At 41.3% G+C, this 25925-nt stretch overlaps 2 protein-coding genes across 3 annotated transcripts; one reads left to right on the plus strand and one right to left on the minus strand.

Moving 5' to 3' along the window:
• The first annotated feature begins 437 nt into the window (after positions 1 to 437).
• LOC110738803 (protein FAR1-RELATED SEQUENCE 5-like) lies at positions 438 to 3674 on the plus strand. Its single transcript, XM_021919236.1, has 4 exons — positions 438 to 825; positions 1331 to 1755; positions 2468 to 2689; positions 3257 to 3674. Coding segments are annotated over exons 1-3 (618 nt in total). The 5' UTR covers positions 438 to 824; the 3' UTR covers positions 2660 to 2689; positions 3257 to 3674.
• Positions 3675 to 4552: 878 nt separating this feature from the next.
• LOC110738805 lies at positions 4553 to 25071 on the minus strand. Of its 2 annotated transcripts, none has more exons than XM_021919238.1 (12): positions 24940 to 25071; positions 24656 to 24751; positions 23519 to 23647; positions 22068 to 22907; positions 21602 to 21734; positions 21440 to 21510; positions 19866 to 21030; positions 19455 to 19756; positions 18203 to 18309; positions 5806 to 5950; positions 5122 to 5274; positions 4553 to 5019 (listed from the first exon to the last, which is right to left on the minus strand). In XM_021919238.1, exons 1-12 carry the CDS (start codon positions 25048 to 25050, stop codon positions 4885 to 4887), a joined length of 3387 nt encoding a protein of 1128 aa, XP_021774930.1. In that variant the 5' UTR covers positions 25051 to 25071; the 3' UTR covers positions 4553 to 4884. The 2 variants fall into 2 exon arrangements, with proteins under 2 accessions (XP_021774930.1, XP_021774929.1); XM_021919237.1 differs by having other exon boundaries at positions 22068 to 22910.
• Positions 25072 to 25925: the final 854 nt, after the last annotated feature.

Genomic DNA, 25925 nt, shown 5'->3' on the forward strand with positions numbered 1-25925 from the left:
CAAACTTTCACTCTATTCACCAAATCCTTTGGTTATTTACTGAGCTAGCTAATTGCAGTGCAACACAATAGCTGAAATAGTGTGGATCAAACACCTTGTAAACCTTAATTGCCTAATTGGTCTATTACTCTTTATTTCTTAGGGCTCCTTCCCAATTTTCCATTATTTGATTGCTATCTGTTCTTTGAAAAAGAAATCAAACATTTTGATAAAACATGATGATCCCAAATATAAGGGATCAAGAAAATGAAGCTTTTTTTTTTTTTTTTTTTTACAAATTTCTACAATGATTTTCAAAAAAATTCTTAATAAATTTTAGGTTGTGATTAAAAATAAATAAATAATAATAATAATAAAAAAAGCTTAAGAAAAACTTTTGTATTTTGCAAATTATAGCCATTTAAAGTTAGTATTTTGCAAATTGCAGCCATTTAAAAAAAATTGCAAATTGCAACCCAAAAATTCTTATAAATCGTAAATTACAGCTAATTTGACTTTTTCATCGATTTACGTGTTAAAAAATATTCGATTAAGTTTTGAGAGGCCATTTTAGGCCTTAAGATACCGATTTAAGTTCAAAATTAGCAAAAAAAAAAAAAAAAAAAAGAAAAAAAAAAGGAAAGTAAGTAATACCTTTTTACTTAAAAAAAAAAAAAAATTCTTACACCACCTTTTCCTTGGTGAATTTGTTCACTCTTCAGTCTTGTGTGAATTTGTTCTTCCACCTTACCTCTCTATTCTCTTCCTCTATATTTCTTTTCTAGTTTTCTGCATTGATACTTCCTGAGAAGCCGAAAGACTTGAAATTTTCATTCTTGTACTAAAGTAAGTTACCAATCTCTTACAATTATGCTTCTTATTACTCCATTAACATCTTTTAGCTTTTTTAATTTTATCATCTTCACTGCGCATCTATAATTTTAACCATGTTTGATTTTCTTCTAATACTTTAATTTACATGGGTTTTTTAGAATAATTACCCAAATCTTATTAACTCTGGATAATCTAAATTCTGGGTATCATAAATTTGCAATTATGGAATTCGTATATGTAAAAGTAGTTAAATGTGGGTATTAATGTATTATCACCCAAAAAAAAAGGTGTGAAAAATGTATACTTTGAATATATTTGTTGGTTTTCTTTGATTTAGTACTTTACTCATTTCTTACACAAATTCACTGCCATTTTTTCAATTATAATCCAATTATTGGTTATTTTTGTGATAATTTTATCAATCATGTGCAATCCTATAAATGTCCTTTACTAATTTTGGGGTTTAGTTGCATGGTTGAGTGCAATTCAAATTCTTAATTTTATGATTACTTGATAGTGGAATCCGATGAAGAAGCTGGTGAGTTTGAGAATTCAGCTAGGGAATCATTGGATATAGGTGTAGGAGATGGCGTCGTTGAGCCATATGAAGGTATGGAGTTTGATTCTGAAGAGGCAGCTAAGGTTTTCTATGATGAGTATGCTAGGAAAGTAGGATTTGTCATGCGAGTGATGTCATGTCGTCGTTCAGAGGTTGATGGGAGGATATTGGCCCGTCGTTTTGGATGTAATAAAGAGGGATATTGTTTAAGCATTCGTGGGAAACTTGGTCAGGTCAGGAAACCAAGGGCTAGCACCCGAGGGGGTTGCAAGGCCATGATTCTTGTGAAATTAGATAAGTTGGGGAAATGGGTTGTCACGAGGTTTGTTAGAGATCACAATCATCCATTGGTGGTTTCTGCAAGGGAAGCTCGGAAAAAAATGGTGAGTTTTTGCATATAGGTTAACATTTTGTTTACTTTTTAAGTATGGTGGTGAAAAATGTTTGCACTGAGTGTCTAGACTAATGTGCTGTGATGGATGGCTCTGTTGTTTCTTATTCTTTCTTTGTGAGCTGCATTTGAAATCATGAATGCTTGTGTCATGTTGCTCTTGTAGATATGATTTTATTCATTTGGCATATACAGAGTATTTTAGAAGATGATATATCTTACACTAGCTCATGCTTTGTGAATTCTGTTTATGTAGTCTAAGTTCTTGTGTGTTGATTTTGCTGAACTTCTGATTAGTAAGTGTAATTATCACTTAAATTGCAAGAGGTAGGTTGAGTCCATGTGATTTGACAATGATTTGGGTTTTCCCATTTTCATTTTAGCCACAACTTTAATGACATAATAAGTTTGGGATTTGAGGATGTACTGCTAAACAAAGTTTTAGTGAAACTAATCGCTGTATTATTAATGCAAGCATCTTGTGTGATTCTCTTCGGAGAATCTGTGCTTTCCTTGATTACAACATAGAACAACCATTGTGTACATTGTATCCTAATATATGCTCTTCATTATTGAGTACGATTTCACTGGTTGGCTAAATGCTACAATGAGTTATGCGGTTATGCCTGATGCTGTTCTTATTAAAATTTGATTTTGCTGGTAAAAAATAGGGTATCTTATGCTTTTTCTACGGTTGCTTGTAGGATGATAAAGATAAGAAGATTCAGGAGTTGACTGCAGAGTTAAGGAATGAAAAACGTTTATGCACCTTGTACCAAGAACAATTGTTTGCTTTTATGAAAGATGTTGAAGATCACAATGCCCAGATAAGTAAGAAAGTTCAAGCTGTTCTTATCAATCTTAAAGAAATTGAGAATCAAGAACCAAAGCCTTAGCAACTGTGAGCAGTATTAATCTTGAAGATGGTAAGCTATACATGCATCAATCCACTTCTCTTGTCTTAATAGTTTTTATTCTTCCTTTTTGACATTGCATCAAGGTATTGAATACTTGTATACTTCTCTATAGCTCTGTTACTCATACTAGTCATTTTACCTCATTTACCAAAGTTGGATCCTCAACACTTGGTTATTCGTATACTCAACTTTTCGTTTTCATTTTGGAAATTGATATGGTTTTATTATTATTATTTTCAAAAAATGAAATAGCCTAATACCAAGTTGATTCAAGTGTCTGACAAGTCAAACCAGTACGGTTCAACTCTTAAATTGCCAAATGGAAGATGAAATAGTCTTTCAGATTCACATAATCCAAAAGATCCATTACTGTTGCTGTGTTGCATATCTGTGTATTCTAACGTTGTGACCATCTATGTTGACTGACACCAAATACTTTTGAGTTTAACTATAGAGTACTTAGTCTTGTGCTCCAAATGGTGAGTGGTCTCCGAGCTAGTTGATTGATAAGGGCTTGTGTGCTATTATTAGGACAAATTGATTGAATAACCTGCGTTTGCTATCTTGTTAATGTAGATGTAGAGATTAGAAAGTCTGGGATGGTTCAAGACCTTCAGGTGCATAACAATCAGCTGATAATCCGGCATCCCCCACCTTGGTGATTAAGTGCCAAGATGTTATTGGTGGTAGAGTGATGCTGCAAATTTGTGAGGTGATTAGGTGAAGATATGAAAGTTGAAGGCAAGTTATATGAATATATGTATTCTTATATAAATCTTGCAGAATAGGTATTCTTTAATGATGTTGCAGTATATAATTTCAGATTCACTCTGTTGGTGCCCTTTGGCGTGTTTATCTGTAAATAATACTCCCTTAGATAAATATTATATACTCCGTACATCTTACATAGTTACATGGAGTACTAAATTTGAATATTGTAAAAAAGTTGCCGCCTTTCCAAAAATAATACTCATAGATTATGAATGGTTTCCCATGATATAGAGGAGGTGGGTGGGATTCGACTTGTATACTTTGTTTGAGTTGTATCCTATGTTAAACTTGCAATTTTTACGAATTATGATGATGAGAAGACACATTTCCAGATTATGGATTATCTTTGATTCTTTTTTTATGCTAAGCATGAAACACCATGAGAAGTAGGAGTTGAGATTTGAATAATGAGTTGCTCATGGGTTAATGACCTAAGTTTTTGGTATGTGTTGGCTCATTGCCAAATTCATCTTATGCATCACTGCGCCATTTGCTCGACTATGTAATAAATGTAGGGTTTTGATTGTTGTAGATGTTAACTAGCTTAGTTGCTAAAGATGTATTTTATAAAGTGGTATCAGAAGCCAAAACTTTTTGGCTCTATAGCCTAATGCTACAAGGTCTTGGGCAACATTTTGGTTAGAAAAGGAATCAGAGAGAAGAAAGAGACATAAATTTGCGTAAATATTTCAACCAAGAGAAAATTAGCCAAAATTTGGGCTTTCTAATTATTGCTATTCATCTATATATACATTGTACTTTTGGCGTGAGGTTTGAAACATAGTGAAGATTATGAAAGTTTAATTATATTAGTTACATGAACATTAAATGAAGAAAACAATAAAGAAGAAAGGGAGTCAAGGGCTCAAGGCAATGACAATTATACATCTGTTTTCCTTTATATGCTTCACTTTAATTGATACTCGTACATTTACAAGTACACAATTTTGACCATTAATATCTAAATGTATTTCAGTAAAATGTAATTCTTAGAAACCCTTTGATTTAATGGAAGCATAGAAAAAATTAAAGCTTTTATTTCTGAATGGAGGAAAATTTAGTAAATTACCATGCCTCAAAAGCACTCAACTCTTCCAAATGTCAAACATAAAATTTAAATCCCATACATTGGCAAGTTTGTACTAAAATTTGGCACCCTGAACAAAAATTCATAAGTAGCTCTTTTCAGTTGGACATATATATAATATAATACAGTATATTTACAAAAATTACATTTTGTGCAATCTAACTATCTCAGGGACCGTAAAGCTCGGGAACTTCTATTAATTGCTATTGAAAATAAATAAGATTGAGAATATTTAGCTATCTAAACACTCTTCAAGAAAAAAAGATTGAGAATATTTAGCTATCTCAAAAGACTCTTCAAGAAAAAAAGATTTGAGTTTTTCATGATGGGATCATAGCCCATATGATCAGATCTCTTGACTCCATTCTGGTAAAACGGGTACATCTGAATTTCTGATTGCTCGTGAATTAGATAAATGGTGATTTTCTGTCAAAGGAAGTAGCTTTCCTTCAAATAAGCTGTTTGTGATCCATCTTGCTGGCTGCAACAAGCACACCACAAGCAAAATGACATGAGTTAGTAATAAATTCAAAGGCGGATAGAATATTAGACATTGTATCAGGCATGGTAAACTAACACCAACCATAAAAGAAAGTTTCTGCTCAGAGGCACATCTCTTCAGGAGACGGGTTGCACGATTTTCATCCTCAGCAACAACAGCACCAAGAGAAATCTTCTTTTTCTGTAAGCTCTGAACCAACCATTGTAGGCTTTTGTACACTTGACCTCGTCCATGCTGAAATTGTATAAGAAGCAGAAGTTGAGTCAGACTGAAGGTTAACTTGACAGCGTACAAGAAACACAAAAGACCATTTACTGAGGCATGTGTTTACTCTCCAATCTACCATTCAATTCCTCTAATAAGAAAGAAATTAGAATGATTTCATGATACGAAGTATTAGATAACAAGCTGCAAACAGATTTCACGCATGCTTTTGATTAAAAAAGATCTCTGGATCATATCAAAGTGGTATCACTGCTCAGGACAAGAACAGAGGAGGAAACAATGCTGGGGATCATACTGCAAGTTTGAGGTTTCAGATTTTTTTAGTAATTGTGATGCTCTGAGTCCTATTTACTTTACAGAATGATATCATGTAAATATGAACAAGAATTATGACTTAAAATCTATGAAAAATGATTACAAATTAAAAGTTATTAAACACTCAGAAAAGAAAAGACAACACGAGGGTCACTAGTTAGATATACAACACCATGCCAACCCAGTATATTTATTGCTATTGCATACTACAAAGAGAACTTTTACCTTGATAACTCTAGCAAACTTGGTACAGAAACTAGGAGTTCCATGCAGCATAATTCCAACTTTGTCAAAGATGTAATCATTGTCATTTTGACTAATTGATTTCCCGATTTGGTTCTGCATCCTATTATTAGATAATATTATGTATCTGTCAATACAGCAAAACAAGCGTGAGAGTTACAAAACTATCGTTCAAAATAAGGAACATAAAATGTACAGATATTAATAGGTGTTCGGGTCCAATTTATCTAATTGGGCCTAGTCATTTATTTGGGTCCAATTATCTCATTGAGCCTGGTCATTAAATGATCCAATATTCCAAGGTCAAGGCCCGAGCCTCCAATCAAGCCGAGTCAGCCAGGAGTCCTTTGGTCCGAATTGCTATGATCAGCCCATGACTATTTAAGGGCCCAATTACTCTCCTCTCCTCATATGCAAAGGTATATAAGCCTTCAATTTATTCATTTATGACATATACACAAAAGCCTCAAGCATAAAATCTCTTGCATAGCTTCCTCTCTAAATACACTGTTTGATTTCGGCATCGGAGGGGTCTTCCTCGGATCCACCCCCGAGGCCAGTTTACGTGTGTTTGCTGTGCAGGAAACCTTTGGCCCAGCATCCATTGGACCGGATCAGTCTTCGTCCACTTCATCGGACCTTCGGCAAGGTCCCATTGTTTTCATCCGAAACAATTTGGCGCCGTCTGTGGGGAAGACTTTCAAAAATCTTTAAGCCAATCAAAATCATCTTGCAATCATCTTAGTAGCAATGGCTAAGAACCGCAAGAACAAAAACCTACGACAAGGAGCAGGCGAAAGGCCTAAAACTCCTACGCCATCACCTTCGCCGGACCGGAACTCTTCCAAGGGTCCTAGTTCGGAGGGAGGATCATACCGGGAGGATTCCCTTTCTCCCGTAATTCACAACTCTCATCATAGACCGAGTCCACCTCGGTCTAACAGAGGTCAGTCCGATCATAGGACTCAATCAGTGCCCCAAAGGCAACATTTGACCATCCACTCTCACTCTCACACTCAGCCGAGGACCCCTTTGATGGGGCCCAGTTCGGAGGAAGTGGCGAGAGCGCTGGCGGTGCTCATGGAGGCAATGAGGGCACAAAATATGCCTCCACCTCGTGATCGAACTCCTCCGCATACCAGGCATTAGCGGAGGAAGCTAGACCATGATGGGGGGAAGCCTCCCTCCTTCCGGGAGCTGGAAGAGTGGGAAGAGGATACTTGAAGAACTGAAAGAGAGAGGAAAAAGAACCCTCAATTTTTCAAAGGATCCTCAACCTCTCGGCCAGAAACGCATAAGAGCAGCAGCTCAGCCTCTCGGCCAGAATCTGCCCGTCGAGAGCAACCTGAGACTGTCCGCCGAAGCGTACTCGACCGACTCGGCGGCAGGGAGCCGAGTGTGCACAGCCGCCTCTCGTTCCGCCCAGACTTCCCAGCCAGGGACGAAAACCACTCCTACCTCCCTTGGAGGGCGGAGCGCGGTCCCTTCGGCCACGAACAAAGGCAAGGCCGTTATGCTACCCACCAGTTCCCCATTCGAGCAATGGATTCTGGAAGAGCATGTGCCCACGGTTAAAATACCGTCGCACATCACATATGATGGGATTTCGGATCCGAAGGATCATATCGCAAATTCTCCACGGCAAACCGCTGAGAGAAGACCACTGCTGCGCTCATGGGCCTGCAGCAAGGGGAGACCGAGAGTCTCCGGGACGGACTACCTGACCCGTTTCAACAACGAGTCATCCAGCGTCTCTCAGCTGGACCAAGGGCTAGCTGTTTTTGCAATGCAGAATGGCCTTCAGCCTGGGAAGTTCCTAGACTTCATGGTCATGCACACCCCGCAGACCTTAGAGGAAGCTCTGAACGCCTCGGATAAATTCATCCGAGCCGAGGAGTGGAACAAAACAAAAGCCCTACCCTAATCTGGGAATGGGAAACAAAAACAACCGTCCGAAGGCCAAGGCCAGAAGACGAAAGGAAAGGCGAAAGCCTCGGAGCAATCATCGGCCAACGAGCCGAAGAAGGAAAAATCTGCCCCATTCACAGGCAGATATGAGTCTTACACTCCACTCTCTCTTCCACGAGCCAAAATTTACAGCGTGACGGAGGAGCAGAGTTACAGAAAGCCGAGACCGCTCCCAGAGTGGTATCAGCGAAAAAATAAAAATCAGTGGTGCGAGTTCCATGAATCACCGGGACATAACACCGAGGAATGTATCCAGCTGAAATCGAGGACATGGTCCGGAGGGGATACTTGAAAAAATACATCGCGGATCACAGCGAGAAAAAGGAGGCCGAGAAGTCAGCAAAGGACTCTCGGCAGGACCTTGACTTTCCCCGGAAGAACAGCAAAAATGCGGAGGGAAAATTCTCTCCAATCAATGTTATCTCGGGAGGAATATGTTCTCGGAGGGAGCACAAGCGACACCTCAGGGCTCTGACCCACCGGGTGAACAACGCTGACATTCAGCCTCCCCAATCGCCGGTACCGAACATGACGTTCACAGCCGCCGACTGCCGAGGGGTAACATTCCCTCATGAGGACCCGCTGGTGATCATCGCCACGGTGGGCAACCACGACGTCAACAAGGTTCTTGTTGATGGTGGCAGCGGAGCAAACATTCTGTTCCGAAAGGCCTACAATCAAATTAAGCTGAAGCCCAAGCACCTTACGCCGGTACCCTACCCGGTATCCGGATTCAACGGGGCTTCAACTTATCCAGACGGGAAGGTGACACTTCCTGTCACCATCGGCTGCGACAAGGCAGCCAGGAACGTCATGACGGAATTTCTGGTCATTGATGCTCCTTCAGTGTACAACGTGATCTTCGGGAGACCCATAATTCACGAGATCCAAGGGGTCGTCTCAACATATCATCAGCTGATGATTTACGTTTCAGACGTCGGCTTCCCCGAAAGGATCCAGGGCAGCCAAAACGACGCCCGAAGGTGCAACTACCTCAAGCCATCCACTAGTCGCCCAGATGACGACGATGAGGATGAGGAGGAGAAAAAAAAAGAAAGAGAGCCAAGCACAAAAAAGCCGAAAGGTTTAAGTGCTTCGGCCCAAGGTTCTGTGCCCAGAGAAAAAGGGCCAGAAAAAGAAAGGGCTGGCTCTTCATCTGAGCCGAAAGACTCAGAGAGCCAGCCGAAGAAGAAAAAGTCTGGGACACCTGCTGACATAGATAGCAGGCCAATTGTGAAGAGTCCAGCCCATCAACAATGGACATGGACCAGCAGACCGAAACGGTTGAGTTGACCGAAGGAGACGCTGAGAAATGTGTAACAATTGGGATGGACTTTGATCCGAACACCCGTTGTGAACTCATTCAACTCCTTCGGGACAACAAAGATGTTTTCTTTCTCGGCAGCTGATATGCCCGGGATAAGTCCAGACCTCATCTCCCATAAGCTTAACGTTGACCCAACGTGTCGGCCAATTAAGCAAAAGAAGCGGAATTACTCCGCTAATAAGAACCGAGACATCGCAGCCGAGGTCAAAAAGTTGCTGGACGCGGGCTTCATCGAGCCTTGCCAATATCCAGAATGGCTAGCAAATGTGGTGATGGTTCAGAAGGCCAATGACACTTGGAGAATGTGCGTTGACTTCACGGACCTAAATAAGGCTTGTCCGAAGGATTTCTATCCCTTGTCGAGGATCGATCAGCTAGTTAACTCGACAAGTGGCCATGCCTTGCTTAGTTTCATGGACGCATTCTCGGGGTATCATCAGATCTTCATGCACCCTGACGATCGAGCAAAGACGACATTCGTCACGAACGCCGGGGTGTACAATTATAAAATGATGCCCTTCGGATTGAAAAATGCGGGGGCAACCTATCAAAGGCTGGTGGATCAAGTTTTTGCCGATCAAAAAGGCCGAAACATGGAAGTCTATGTTGACGACTCAATCGTCAAAATCTGAGGACCATGTTAAGGACCTGGCTGAAACCTTCGCCACCTTAAGAAAGCACCAAATGAAGCTGAATCCGAAGAAGTGTGTCTTCGGCGTGAAGTCAGGAAAATTCCTTGGGTTCATGGTCAGCAAGAGGGGGATTGATGCCAATCCCTCCAAAGTCAAAGCAACGCTCGATCTTCCTGAGCCGAAAACAAAGCGGGATGTTCAGCGGCTCACCGGAAGAATGGCAGCCCTCTCAAGGTTCATTTCTAGAGCTTCGGATAAGGGGTTACCTTTCTTCAAAGCCTTGAAACTCCCAAAAAGAAAAGAGCTCGTTTGGGAAGAAAAGCAAAAAGAAGCCTTCAAGCAGCTTCGGGAGCATCTGGCTCAGCTCCCAACACTGGCTAGCCCAGCAGAGGGAGAAACTTTGTATCTGTATGTGGCTGTTAGCCCAGCCACCATCAGTGCAGTGCTGCTGAAGAAAGACAATAAAATTCAGCAACCGATCTACTTCGTCAGTCACACTCTGACGGATGCCGAGACTCGTTACCCTCTACTTGAGAAAGTCGCCTTTGCAGTAGTGGTAGCCGTTCGGAAGCTGAGACCCTATTTTGATTGCCATCAAATAGTGGTCTTAACTGATCAGCCGCTGGAAAAAGTCCTCGGCAAAGTTGAAAAATCTGGTAGGCTGGCCAAGTGGGCTTTCGAGCTTACCGAATTCAGCATCAGCTACCAGCCGAGGGCAGCCATCAAGGCTCAAGCTTTAGCGGACTTCTTGGCCGAATGCTCATACCAAGAGACGCTAGACGATGAAAAGAAAATCTGGACCGTGTTTACGGATGGATCTTCCACCGTAAATGGTTCGGGGGCAGGGGTAGTGATAACCTCTCCTGAAGGCAAATCCTTTGAGTATGCACTAAAATTTTCTTTCAAGGCTTCGAACAACGAAGCTGAATATGAGGCAGCAATCGCTGGCTTAGAATTATGCATCTCTCTGGAAGCCGAGCATGTCTGCCTGAAAACAGACTCTCAGCTAGTTGCATATCAGATCAGTGGCAGCTACGAGGCCAAAGAGCCCTCCATGATAGCCTATCTTGCCAAGATCAAATCAGTCATTGCAAAGCTGAGAACTTTTGAGGTTCAGCTGATCCCAAGGGGTCAGAATGCTCAAGCCGACGCACTCTCCAAACTCGCCAGTTCAACTCTCACTGAGCTGAATAGGTCTGTATATGTGGAAGTGCGCCGAGAAAGAAGTGTCGACGAAGCACCTGAAATGTGCTGCGTCGACCCAGAGCCCAGCTGGATGGATCCCATCCTAGCTTTCAAGCTTCGAGGAGAAATTCCCGAAGATAGAATTTCAGCCTCCAAGCTGAAGAGAACCAGCTCAAGGTTCATTGTCTTCAACGGGGAGCTGCTGAGAAAGTCTTTCTCAGCCCCACTGCTGAAATGTGTGGGACCAACAGATGCAGATTACATCCTTCGGGAGATTCACCTCGGCATCTGTGGGAACCACATCGGGGGAAGAACTTTGGCCCACAAAGCATTAAGGGCGGGGTACTACTGGCCTACCATGATCTCAGACGCTAAGGAACCGGTCAGAAAATGTGAAAAATGTCAAAAATTCGCACCAGTCATCCATCAACCAGCCCAAGAGCTTCAGCCTGTGCTGAACCCGCTTCCGTTCGCCCAATGGGGACCGGATATATTGGGCCCATTTCCGGATGCTGTATACCAGAAAAAATGGCTGATAGTCGGTGTCGACTATTTCAGTAAATGGATCGAGGCCGAAGCAGCCTCGAACATTACAGAGCAAACTGTCAGAAAGTTTATCTGGCAGAATATCATCACTCGTTTCGGCATCCCGAAAGTATTTGTCTTCGATCATGGTAGGCAGTTCGATAACTTGCCGCTGAAGCGGTATACAGATCAATTCGGCATCAAACTGGCATATTCAGCGGTATGCCACCTGCAAAGTAACGGACAAGCCGAAGCTGCAAATAAACAGATCCTGAACGCCCTCAAAAAGAGGGTGGAAGATCAAAAGTCCAAGTGGCTGGAGGAGCTCCCAGGAACCCTCTGGTCCCTTCGGACAACCGAAAAAGAGGCAACAGGCCACACACCCTTCGAATTAGTGTATGGCGCTGAAGCCGTTCTTCCCGTGGAAATCGGTACAGAGAGCCTGCGAGTGCACCACTTCTCGGCTGAGAATGAGGACCTAATGAGAGAATCCCTCGATTTTCTTGATGAAGTGAGAGACTCAACCCGAGTCAGAATGGCTGCATACAAGCAGAGAATCAGCAAATTTTACAACCGAAGAGTTCAAGCGAGGCCTCTCAAAATTCGAGACCTCGTCCTTCGGAATGCTGCTGCAGTGCAGAAAAACAGAATTCACGGGAAACTCTCAGCGGCCTGGGAGGGACCCTATGAAGTCTATGATGAGCTTCAGCCAGGAACATGCCGACTTCGGCAGTTGGATGGAACTGAGTTGAAAAATCACTTTTCGGGGCAGAACAATCTTTGTAAGTACATTTTGAATCATTAATGAAAGGCCTTGGAGTCACCATTTATATAAGTATTTGCAACTTCTTGTTCTTTCAAGTTTTCTTTATTCTATCTACTCTTTAAGGGTTTTTATTCAGCCTCGTCTGAAACCTTCGCCTCTGGGTAACTGGGTTTCAAATTGCTGACAAACTCGTGTTTTTAAATAACTCTGGTCTTTTAGCTGAAGTCAAACTTCAGTAAGACTTGTTCTCTAAAGACATGAGTTCATGGACAAGTCTGGGATATTGCCTTAACTGAGCCTTGTATCCCAGAAAGCCATTATCCGAAACATTGCCTTCAGTTGGCCCTGTGTTTCGGATATCCATTTTTAAAAAAAGATAGACAGAAAATCAAGGACAACAGCAACTGTTGGAAATTTTTTATTCAGCTTCGTCTGAAAGTTAAAGAAACAAAACCCAACTCAGCAATCCAAAGACTTGAGCCTCTGGGGGGGGCAAGAGGCACTATCAGTGCAAGTTTATCTTCAGCAGAATTCTTCAAGCTGAAAGCTTTGTACTTAGCAAATTTTTGCGAAAATTCTCAAGCTCAGAGACAGTAAAGCATTCAAAATAAGACAAAGCAATTGAAGAAAAAGCATCAGATTAATGAAAGTAATGCTCAGAAAGCGAGCTACAAAGTTAAGTGTTCAAATAAATTAAAAGATTATATCGGCAGCCGCCCACAAGCGGAAAATAACAGCTGCCGAAATACGTACAGAAACAAAAATAAACTGTTTGTACATCAAGGCAAGCTGAAGCAAAAGATAAGGCAAAAAGAGATTCAGAAAGCGGCGAGTCTGAAGTTAAGCAAATGTTGATCCGCAAGACTCTGAAGACGACTGCCCGATTTCCTATGCTTCAGTCGGAGGATCAGGCTGGTCAGCTAGGCCTAGCCCCGGGGCAGTCTCGGTTCCAATAGCAGAGGAGGCAGGTTGGGCCCTTGCCTGAGCTTCAGCGGCTCGCTGTTCAGCCTCCAACTCCTGCCGCTCAGCTTGCTCCTCGGCTTGTTCAGAAGGATCTCATGCTCAGCAGCAGTGGCATACAGCATGTGCGGATCCTCGGGGTCCTGAGCCCAAAGCGCATACTTAGACCAATCCAGCGAAGGCTCAGCATGGAGAGCCAACCTCCGAGCCACCTTAAACCCATTTATGTAGCCCATCTCGTACTCTTCTTGGGTATAGAGGCGGACTTGGAGCAAGGCTTCAGCGTCAGCCAACCTCTTTCGACTTTCCTCCAAATCCTTTTTAGATTTTTCTAACTCTTCTGAGAGTTTGGAGGAAGAAGACTTCCCTTAACCTTCAGCCGATCTTCCAACTCCTTCAGCTTCTGGTCCTGGCTCTCAGCAGCAGCTAGGGCAGCAGAAAAGCGAGTATCCCTAGCCTATTGAGCCTCTTCAGCAGCCATTCTGCAGGCCTCAAGAGCTTCCAACTTCTGGTGCACTTCGGTTTGTGCAGCAGCTCCCTCTTGGATTCGGCTCTCGATGACAGCCTTGAATTTGGAGATGTCCACCCCCATGTGCTCCTGAAGGAATTTCTCCCCTTCTATCAGTGGGGGGAAAAACTTCCTTCTCCATAGCAGAGCAGAAGGTTTGAATGGCTTCAACAGCCCTCTTTTCATACTCTTCGTCCTGCTGCTGCTTCTCTTCAGCAGCCTGCTGTTTCAGCTCAGCAAGCTTCGCCTCCTCCCGGGCAATCTTCGCATCCTCCCAGGCATGCTCCAGCTTGTCTTGGAGGGTGTCAATCAGCTCTACAGTAAGAGTCTGATTGTGCACAACCTATTCGCAGGGGCACATCAGTTAAAATAAATAAAATAATAAAAAAGAAAGAGCCAGAAAGGAGCAGAAGAGCTGAATAAAAGCAAAGCAAAACAACTAAATGGTTAAGTACCTGCATCAGCAAACGCTGGTTGTCTCTTGCGGGGTCAGGGACCCTTCGGCTGGATTCTCCCATCCCAGCCGTGGCCTTCAGCGACCACACCCTTGCTCGGTCTACCTCCGACATACCAGATAGGTCGCCGAAGTAACCTGCAGCCCCTTCACGGTTCTGGCCCCAAATTCGGTCAGCAGCGACGACCTCCTCTTCTTCCTCCCCCAGATCGGGTTGACGAAGAAGAGCGTCAATCTCCCTATCAATATCATCTGAGAAACCTTCAGCAATCGGCTTCTCAGAATCTTCAGCAGGGCCCCCCTGAACCCCCCCTTCGGATCAGGAGTTCTTTGGTCCACCTCCATCTCTTGAGTTTCGGGAGGTGGAGGGGGGGTTTGAGGACGCGGAGCTTCCGGCGAAGGGGGAGCCCTCGGCGAACGTCTGCCTTCATCAAGCTCCCGTATGAGGATGCCCCCGGTAGGCCTCATCCCCGTCTGAAACTGACGAGGCCCCAACACGGCTAACCTCCTCCTCCTCTTTGCTAAGGGCTGCTCGTCCATTTCTTCAGATTCTGACGAAGATGGATCCTCAGAACGAGCAGGCGCTTTCCCTTCTCTTCTTACGATCCCTTCCTCAGACTGCAGAAAGGGGGGGCAGCAAAGTGTGAGTAAAAAAAAAAAAAAAAAAAAAAACGAGCAAGTCAGGAACTTACCGGAACCCTCGGCTGAGCTCCAGATGCAGGGATATCCCTCTCAGCAGCACCAGATGTCCCAACACCTCCTTCCAGGGAGTCGATTGCTCGGGACACGTCAGCAGCTGTCTGAGCAGCCTGTGCTTCCTCAGGTAATAAAGGCCGGAGGGGATCTCGCTTCTCCCACCAAGGCTTCTGCTTGGTGTAGTCGGCGGCAGCTTCGATCTGAAGGCCCATTTCGTGCAGATGCAGCGGACGGTCCTTCGGAGCTGTGATTGCCGGAGCCCGGTCTAAAATGACTCGTTCAGCGTTCACCCCAAGCCGGTTATAGTCAATCCCCGAAGTAGCTTCGCTCAGCTCTGAAAAGAACAGACGAAGGTTAGACTAAGGGAATAAGCATCAAAGATAAACAAAAAATTAAACAAGTCAAAGTCCTCGGCCCCAGCCGAACATACTTACCATCCCTGTACTTTCGGCTGAGGCCGACAACTGCCAACATCTTCTCTTGGAAGACGTAATGATTATCTGGGAGCCATCTGGCAGGGAGAAATCTCATTCGGCCAACTCCCCCAGGGTTATTCTGCTTCCCGAAGAAGCTCATTTGCTCGTAGCTGGGGTGACGAGCGGCATCAGGGTCCTCAGGGCCCAAATCCTGCATGTTCGGATCAGGCCTGGAGAGGTATCGGGGAGCCCCGAAAAAATAGGGATGCTCCGGATCAGCGGGAACTCTCACCCAGACCCATTGACCTCTCCCATCCTTGTCAGTGTACACCCCTATATATCCAGGAGGGGGACGGTGAATCCTGTCAGTTGGCGAGGGCATTCGGCACCAATGCCCATCCTCCTCGAAAATGTCGTTGTGCAACTCAATTTGCTCGGCGAACCGGTAGGTTTCGGCATGCCGAACCCACCACGAGTATGGGGTATTTCTCACCATGGCGTCCTGGGCCTCGGCGTCCTGCCATTCAGCATGCCCAGGAAGCAGGTCCCAGAGCACAGGGGGCAAATCTTCGGCCTGCCGGCCCGTTCTCTCTGCTCAGGTTGCTCCGCCTCGCCGGGCTCGGCGTCCTGCTGAGGCGGCGCGGCGTTTAAAGGAACGGCCGGAATCCCCCTTTCCGGGTCTTCCCCGACTCGTTCCCCGTTCCAAACATCGGCGCGGTCACGGGGATCCCTAACCTGACCCCGTCGACCTGGTTGACGCCTCCTTTCTCGAGCCATAACCAAATTCAAAGAAGGAAAGAAGGGAGAAGAAGAATTCTCTCGAAAAAAGCAAGAAAATCAAAAGGACTCGAAGAAATTTACCTCCAAATAGGCCGAAATGCGTCGGTCAAGTCAGTGGGAGTGACGAATTAGAGTGTCGAGCTCGGATTCGGGGGTATTGCGCTAAAGATTCAAAGCGAAAGTGGGTTCATGCGAGAATTCGAGTGTAAGTTGGTGAAGAAATGAGGCGAAAATGCAAATCAAACCTTATAATTCCAGGAAGGAGAATCCCAAAGGTCGAAAAGTTCAAATTTCCCTTAAATGCCTCCTTAATTAACCGTTAAACACTCTCTCTCTTGATTAACCGCCCACTATCCACTCCACTTCCTATTAATTATCCAAATTACAGTTATTTAATTAATAACTGTTTAAAAATTTAAATCTTTTGATTTAATTAAATCATTTACTTCCCTCCATTTCTTATTGGATTCAAACCCGACCCGTCATCCTTCCATATCGGGTCTGGGGGGCAAGTTGTTCGGGTCCAATTTATCTAATTGGGCCTAGTTATTTATTTGGGTCCAATTATCTCATTGGGGCCTGGTCATTAAATGATCCAATATTCCAAGGTCAAGGCCCGAGCCTCCAATCAAGCCGAGTCAGCCAGGAGTCCTTTGGTCCGAATTGGTATGGTCAGCCCATGACTATTTAAGGGCCCAATTACTCTCCTCTCCTCATATGCAAAGGTATATAAGCCTTCAATTTATTCATTTATGACATATACACAAAAGCCTCAAGCATAAAATCTCTTGCATAGCTTCCTCTCTAAATACACTGTTTGACTTCGGCATCGGAGGGGTCTTCCTCGGATCCACCCCCGAGGCCAGTTTACGTGTGTTTGCTGTGCAGGAAACCTTCGGCCCAGCATCCATTGGACCGAATCAGTCTTCGTCCACTTCATCGGACCTTCGGCAAGGTCCCATTGTTTTCATCCGAAACAATAGGAAAAAGGCCAAAAAAAAAATAACAACATAATGAAGTCAATGGCTTATTATGTTTTGAAAACCGCAAGTATTTGCACCTTTAAGGTGAGGGTCAAGGAAGAGATTGAATAAAAGGAAAAAAAATACTAGCATATGACTGAATAATCATGGTCCTGAGGAAATATTACAGTATCATAATGATCACTACCTAGTCATGCTGGATTCAGAGAAAGCTACACCCTAATATTATGGAGTAGGAGAAAGCCCCACCCACCCACACACGCACGCACGCAGCACACACACATACACGCGCACGCACTGCAACGGACTACGTGGTACGGCAATAAATAGCTAAGACGGGAATTGTTTGATTGATTAATGGCAGCTAAAAGCTTGCGAGAAAGATAACAATGGCTTTAGGCCATTACTCTCCAAGAGTTCCTTACAAATTTCCCCTTTTTTCTTCTACTCTTTTCTCACCTATTTATACTACTACAACTCATACTACAACTCATACATAATCAGACAAAACGCCTTAATTGCTAAATTTACTACAATTTGTCAACAAGCTAGAGTTACCACAGTTAATAAGCTAATACTCCAAAAGTGTCCCCTGCTACACTCAGATAACCGTTGCTTGTGTTGGTGTTGGTGGAGTGTCCTGCTGCCCCTGCTGTTCCTGTCCCCTCCTTTGCCTTCTGCTATACACCAAACTAGGTGGAGCTTGTGGGTGTATTGCAGCCTTCTGCTATACACCAAAATAGGTGGAGCTTGTGGGTGTATTGCACGCACACGCGCGCACACACACACACACACACACACTGGTCAACACTGATATGACTGAGTAGTAAGACATCTAGGTGATTATATACCAGGCAGAACTATTTCCCAAACTGCATCAAAATCAAGGCCAATCCTAACTAGCATTAAGTCCAACTTATTTTACTCGACTATGCTATTGGTATTAGTTTCCATTAACGTGTATTAAGAATATGGAAGAGTATGCATCTAAAAATGCACTGTTTTGTGAAAAATGAGTGATATTTACTGTGTTGGGGTCATTAACACAGATATTATTACACCACCAAAAAAAACACACATTTAGATAGACAGATAATAAAAACATAATAGTTAAATGGAGAAAGAATGAGGAAGAAAGAGAACAATTATCACAGATGGTATGCAAGGTTTACAACTTACTTGTCAGGAGGCAAGACAGAACCAACCCTAATTGAATTATATGCCCAGCCAACTTTAAGCAAGAAGGCATTCACAGCACAGCCATACAAAAATTTTGTTGTTTGCAACTGCAATAAACACAGATGAGAATTTAGAAAACGATGCATTACTAAAGACTTCTGACATGCACAGATATTCATGACTACTGGCCTCAAATAATTGACAGCAATTGCAAGAAAGAAAAAGGAGGGGTCAAGCAAGGGCTGTCATCGAGGATGAACTTAATGCAACAGTATGTCTCAGGATAAGGCTTTTGCTGACACTGTTAATACCATATTAGATAGCAATAAAACTCTGACAGTAATTTCATTTTCAAAATTTAACTGCAGAGCGTAGAATCAGCTAATTATAACCCAAAAGGCCAAAAAAGCAACATCAACAATTGCAATTAAAGTGATAAATACAGAAGCCTGTTGCAGTTGAATCAACATCAGGCCTTTTCATTTACAGAAGACTAGAAGAAGAGTGGAGCTAAAGTCCTTAAGGCATCGTGCCAAGTTTTACAGAAGCTTGTTGCAGTTGAATCAACATTAGCTTGCAAGTTTTTTTTTTTTTTTTTTTTTTTTTTTTTTGGGGGGGGGGGGGCAAAGGTTGAACCGTATTCTTAAATTAGACCTAGCAACTTGGTACGGATGCTAACTCGAACCAATTAACCCAATCTGACACCCCATTTACAGCTGAAAATGATAATCTGGACTTGAGCCAAAAAACAAAATGAACTTAAAGTAATACGAAATTACCTTGACTCAATATTGACCCTTCCTAGAGCAATAGAGAAAAACAGATAACCCTTGTTCAACAAAGAATGTCCACTCACCCAAGATATAAAAAGTTCATTGGACTTGTTTGCAATGACTTGTCCTTAATGGCCACACGAGAAGTTTAACTTTGGATATGTGTTTATTGCAGCTCCTATGTCCACTAAATACCTTTATGAGATGTCCAAAAAGCATCATGGTAACTAATCCCTCTCTCTAGCAATTTTTTTAGTTTTAATCTGTCCACTATCTTTAACACAAAATTCCTACCTAATCCAACTGAAACCCTTCACAGGAATGCCTAAACCTAACAGGGAGGTTTTTTTCTGGACGAAGGGAAAGTGAGTAGCTTAGACTTTAAAGAAACCAAAAATACTTTCAAGACACTACAGAGTATGTTATTTTTTGATGAAAGAGAGTAATGAAAGAATTACAAAAAAATTTAAGAATCCAACCTTTTTTGTGCACAAGACAACAGGAAGCCTTTCGGCATTCAATCTCAAGGATTTTCTCCTTGGATAAGGAGGTGGAGCAGGAATATCAGAAAGGACCATTCCACCGTGTTTCCTCAGTAATCCTTCTATTTCCTTTTCTTTCTTCTTAGAAAAGCCTGTTAGCAAAAAGTCTAAGCCTTGGAAAATTGCTCTCTTCCTACCCTTTATGCAACATTTTGTAAGACGCTCTTTTACTTCTTGAGATACAGTAACATGCTCATGGTCACTATTCTCAGGCCTATATCCCAATCTGCAGCTTGACCCTAATCAAAATGTGATTAAACAAATTTAAAAGATCCAAAACTCAAATATAACTATGCAATAAAGATCCAGAACTCAAATATAACTATGCAATGAACTGACAATACTCACGATTTTCACAAGTGCGCATTCTACTGAGATTTTTTCCCAATTGAACTTGAGGGACTTGAAGTTGGAAGTCAACATTTGAAAAACGAACTCGCTTTCTTGTAGGAACATCACCTATGAGAAGATTTACAGATTGATCTTGAGGGATTTGTCTAAACTTGTGACAAATTTTATCTGGAGCTTGATCTTCCAATAGGTTGGTTGTTGTGCAATCGCTAACATTAAGTTTAGGAGCTTTAACCCTTTGTATCCTACGACATATTCTAAAAGGTGATGTTGGAATAGTATCAACATTAACCTGGCGCTCCACTTCATTCACTTCAGATTCATCTTGCACCAGTCTTGCACATACATTGTCAGCATGATTTTCCTCTCCCGTAGAGCATTTAAATGCAGATTTAACAGGTAATTGTTTTTTAGACCATCCTGAGGTGTTGGTGCAGCTTACGTATTGTTCAACTGGAAGCAGCTTCATCTCTTGAACTTCCTCATTACTTTTGGCGGAAGCACAGTTAGATAGGGATCTCACAGGCAGTTGTTTTGTTATATCCTTGTCATTTAAGGAGTTGGAGTCAGCAACCACCCTCGCATCATTTTCTCCAAAGCTCACAAACCCACAGTCAAATTTTCTCTTAAATGAAAATGCAGAATTCCCTGGCATTCCAGTATTATAAGTCTTGAGAGAGGTCAATTGTTGGCGAATCTGAGGATCAGGACCAACATCATCACAATCTAACATATTATGCTTCTCTCTTCCAACAGTTTTATCATTAGGATCAGAACTTGTCTGGGCTATTTCCATACCAGTTGGTAAGTTTTTAAAAGCATCAAGATCTCGATTATCATCTTTGTTATTTTTGTGCAGAAAGAAATCACTGGTTTGTACAGAAATGCTACAAGGAACAGTCGAACAAAGAGGATCAATAAATGATGCAGAATCTTTTACGACTTCCTGACTGACAAATGCCCCTTCACTAACTGTCTTGCACGAATCTTCAAAAGGTCTTCCAGATTCTACAGGCTTTGAGCAATAATGTTGATGATGCACAATAGAGCTCTGATCAGGAAAAACATCCATGGATTCTGAAAGATAACTTGTCTCACCAACAAAGAATTTGGGTAACATATTTCTCCCCTTTGATTTCAGTTGACCAAAAGCATCTACTTCCTGTTGAAAAGAGGGAGCAAAGAAGGAGGAAAATTATTCTTGTTCTTCTCATTTTTCCTTTTCTTTTCTTTACCCGTATACACATCTCCCCCCCCCCCAATTACCTTTTTTTTTTTTTTTTTTTCCAATTGTCCCTCTCTCCCTCTTTTCTAAGAGTAGATGATGAATAAAGAAAATCCAGCATACTACTCAAAGACAAAATCTTGACTCTTTTGAACTAACAAAAGCTTAAGATATCAGAATAATAATTTTTTTTTTAAATGTTTACTTTCCCCAGATTAACTTGAAAAGCATGATATGCCTTTTTTTAAAAATCATCTTTAAATGCATCACAGTTCTAAAGGGTAAAAGAATTCAGTATTCCAGATTGAGATAAAAATAAATCTCTTTCAAATATATGGTGCATTACCGTTCCTGTCCAACCACCAAACCAGCGACTCTGGAATCTGCATGATGATCCGTCCTTAACCTCATTAATGTCTGCTAACAAGAAAGAAACAGGTTTAGATAAAGCATTCACAATGTTGAGAGTTTTGTGATGGAGATGATGGAGGCACTTTTGGAACTTTACCTGCATAATGTGAATGCCATATTGTAGATGTAGACTCTAGTGTTCTTCTACTTAAATGCTGAGACTGAGGTATAGATTTTAATTCTAGTTGATGAGGGAAGCCATCTTCATGAGCTATATCATTTTTTTCTTTCTGCAGATTTACACAGCATAATTAATCCAAATGTTAGACTTTCTTAAGACAAGACGGGGGAATAATAAATTAACAATTTTTTTTTTGTATGTGTATTTGTGTTTGGGAGAGGGGGGGTGGGGGAGGGGGGAGGAGGCATGTGGAAGGGAGAAATACATAGCATGTTTTCAATACTTTATATGTGTATTATTGGTTATAGAAAATTCAGCAGCAAAATCAAATTGCTCTACGAATTTCAAAGATGAAAAGGATAACATACAAATCTTAAATTACATACATAGTGGTGAACAAAAACACTAGATGAATGGGGAGAAAAGTCCTGTTATCAATTACCTGTAATGTCTGCTGATCATCTAAATTCCCATTCTGTGATTGATTTACAAAGATCTCAAGGGGTGGGTTTCTACACAACTTTTCAAGCTTCTCATTGTCAGATATTTCAGGTGGCAGATCCTTCGATTTATTTGTATCTGGATTAATGTCCTGAAGTTCTAATGCAACACAGTTGTCAAAATATATTTCTTGGTCTTTCTGCCATTCACATTGAACCTCTTCATCCTCTCCAGGAACTTCTGACATGGGAGTTTCCTTGACTCGAGATGTAGACAGATCATTAAAAGAGGTATTGTCCAAACTACTGATAAATAAACCAACATCTTTAAAAGCATCTTCCATGTCAGAGTCACCTATATCTGAAAGGCTGTCAGCAGAGTTATCAAAATCCTCAAAACAATATGAGACAACTAACCGTGCTTGCTTCACTCGAAGAGCAACTTCAATTATCGCTGAAGTAGACAAAACTTCTGAAAAAGATCCACTTTGTACTATATTATGTATGGCTAATGCTTCTGATGCCGCAACAGATAGTTCCACGGCATCACTAATGTCATCGTCTTCAGCAGAATTGGAGTTTAAGATCTCTAAAGATTTCTGTCCAGCAGCATTACTTAATGGAGTTTGGTTGGTAAAATTTCCAAAGTTTTTGTCGCTTGAAGGAGAAGGAACAGTATTCATTTTAGGAATAACATGGCCTATATTGCACTCGCGCATTTCACTTGTGTCAACTAGAGCTAGTGCAGAATTAAGCTTGTCATCATGTGAGGTATGTAAGGGTGGGTTGGAAATGATTGATGGAGTTCCATCTGTTGAAAGATGCAGGTTAAAATGCAAAACCTGCTAGAAAGAAAATAAGCAAAACAAAAACTAAGACCCAGTATATAAGGTGGGAAAATAGATACAATTGTACACAAAAACAGATCAGACAGTTGGTGTTAATCTCCTCTAAATCTCATGCATTGCTACAGAAAAGGCGCAAATTGGACAAGAAGGCTGATAAAATTATTTTGATGTTTTAGTGGAATGCGGAAAAGGGTTTGGTAAGTTCAAGGCTTCAAGCTGTCATAAAGCCTGAAGAAAGCAGAAGACTAAAACTCATTCTGTCATGCATATATGGCCAACCAAATTGGTAAAGAGAAATAATTACACCACGTAAATCATTATTTTACAACTGGAAACAGAAAGTACTATGTGGTACTAAAAGAACATAAAATAAGTGTTGACGTATAAGTCATAAACGAAACAATGAAAATAAGGTATTGCTATGAATAAAATATATGCAGGAACAGAGATCATACATCGCTTCATTTTTTGGAAGAAGATATATCTTCAAAAGAGGAAAAAAAAACAAAAAAAAAACTGTAATACTCAGTAGTCAGTTATTCAGTACTATAGCATCCCAAGTTGCAAAATATAATACCAATTGTTTAAAAGCTTTTAAAGTGCACCTTTTCACAAGATGTAGTGAGGGTAACTGGCGAGCTTTCTTCTCCAGATAGATATAACTGACAAATGTATCTGCTATCTTTAATTGCTGAAAGATTGGAATCTTTGACTTGGTTATTTTCTCCCACATTCTGCGTTTTGCAGCAGGAAACTTCAATAACAGGTACGCATTCTGGAAATGCTTATAAGTAAACACAATAGTTCATTGTAATAATTGTTGACTAAAACTATATAGTGCAACATAAACATCATCTACAGGTACCAAGACTTAATGCAACCGACTGATCCAGGCACCATGCATCTACAACCAACACACGACCAGATTGAACATGAAAACAGAATTTGCGTATAGGACATCTAGCAAAACTGTACTACTACTCTAGCATTAAATGTTCTCATTCAATTTTCACAAAATTAACAAGAGATCTTGTAATTTTAAGCCTGTTTTGCCAAAAACAAATGGTCAGTAACTCAATATAGAACATTTTAAAGCTTTCTTTTCTAAGGCATTGAGAGGCTTCAATTGACAAACTATTCTACTCCATACTCGTGAATATAGTATGAGGATCAACATAAGCCGCCAAAAAAATGCAGGCGATAAGAGACACGAGAATAGTATAATCCCACTGTGTTGATTGTCATTCTTAAGTAATAAATGGTTCATCAATATCATATTGTGGCTTCTGATGTCTAGTTAAAGAACATAATGTCAAATTTGATGTTCAACAGAAATTTACCACCTTGTAGCTACATCCTACAATTCCTAGAAACACCCGTGTACATTACAATTGAACTAACTAGATGACTAATCAAATACTACTTCATCCTCTTAAGAACATGATCTAACAACAACCGAGCCGTACTTTTGACACCGCAAATGAATAATCCAGTCACTGCCAAAGTATAACTACACATTATTTAATAAACTATAACCAAAATAATCAAACAAATTCAAAACATTTTTCTTTATTCCAAACCAAAGATGGATCAAAACTCAACAAACAGCAGTCTTTACCCCAATATAAACAAACACAATTAGCATTAATAAAAAGTAATTTGCAATAAAATGAAACCCTAGAAAATAATTGTAGAAATTAAATTAAAATCCCAAAAAGGGGGTAAAATTAAATCATTGAAACCTGAAGAGAATGGCAGGAGAATTCTTCATCATCCAAATTTTGAGGTGTTGAAGCTGAATGATTAGGTTGAAGCCATGCCGGAAGAAAAGCTACATCCTGTAAAAAAATAAAATAAAAAAAAAAAAAAAAAAAAAATTGGGGGTAAATCAAATTAATTTACAGAATTTAGGGTTTATACAACATCATAAAATTGCAGCAAAATTCGTTGGATAAATTACTGAGAAATGGCGATAATAATGATGAAAATAAGGAAGAATGGTAAAAAGAAGAGAGAGAAAGAGTACGTCGGAGAATTGAGGAGGACGCAAGGGGAAGGTTTCCATGGTAGTAGCAATGGCGGGGAGACTCAGACTTTGGCGCCAAATTACCAAACTACAAATGAAGTATGAGTGCATTATAAAGCTATGTGAGTAATAAAAATACTACATACTCCTTTCGTTTTTAAATATTGACCCTATGTGAAATTTTAGAAAGTCACTTTAAGTGACGATAAACTTAGGATTTGAATTTGTTAAACGGAGTAATAAATTTACAACCAAAAAAGAAATGATTTAGATTAAAATTTGAAATACGGAGTACTAACTAATGATATAGAATAACTTCAATAATTTGAAAATGAATAAAATAGGAAGGGAAACAATTACGTATTGTTACAAGACTATACGCCTATGCCCTAGCTTATTACATAAAATTTGCAATTATACATCTAATTCACGACTTCTCTAAATTCAATTTTATATGTTAGATTTTTATTTAACACAAATTCTTATATGTGACTAGCTATATGGTGTGGCCACCTGTTTCGGGGTTTTTTGATGTGTCCTGCGGGAGAGTTACAATTCCAAGAATGCCCTTCGACGCCTGTGCCTGCAAAATCACGAAGACTCCTGGGGGTAGGAGCTCCGCCTCCGACGATCAAGTTAGTAAAGATACGGGAGGTAGGATGCACGTAATGTAGAAGTTACTTCTCGCGTAATGGGAGAATTCTGCAATTAATATTGCTCGGGGTAAGTGTTTTTCTTTTTGAGGAGTATTCAATGTGAATAATAAATGTTCCAGATACCCATTAATGAGGGTCCTTCCACTATTTATAGTGGGGAAGGGATGGTTCCCCTTTTAGGGTTTAGAGGACACGTGTCAGCAGAGGATTGGAGCCCTGCTGACCAACGGCTGGGTGCCACGTGTCACTAGGCCATTGGGCCACGTGTTTAGGGTATTTTTACCCCAAACATTTGCCCCTCACTGGTGCTGACGTGGCAGGGTGCCACGT

Source organism: Chenopodium quinoa, unplaced genomic scaffold, assembly GCF_001683475.1.
Source record: "Chenopodium quinoa cultivar QQ74 unplaced genomic scaffold, ASM168347v1, whole genome shotgun sequence".
Lineage (NCBI taxonomy): Eukaryota > Viridiplantae > Streptophyta > Magnoliopsida > Caryophyllales > Amaranthaceae > Chenopodium > Chenopodium quinoa.

Coding starts and splice junctions, on each gene's coding strand:
- LOC110738803 (XM_021919236.1), top strand. Junction 1,756..2,467: donor GGGAAGCTCGGAAAAAAATG/GTGAGTTTTTGC, acceptor GGTTGCTTGTAG/GATGATAAAGATAAGAAGAT.
- LOC110738805 (XM_021919237.1), bottom strand. CDS start 25,050: ATGCACTCATACTTCATTTGTAGTTTGGTAATTTGGCGCCAAAGTCTG. Junction 19,757..19,865: donor AATGCGCACTTGTGAAAATC/GTGAGTATTGTC, acceptor CATTTTGATTAG/GGTCAAGCTGCAGATTGGGA. Junction 18,310..19,454: donor TTGTCTTGTGCACAAAAAAG/GTTGGATTCTTA, acceptor TGTTTATTGCAG/TTGCAAACAACAAAATTTTT.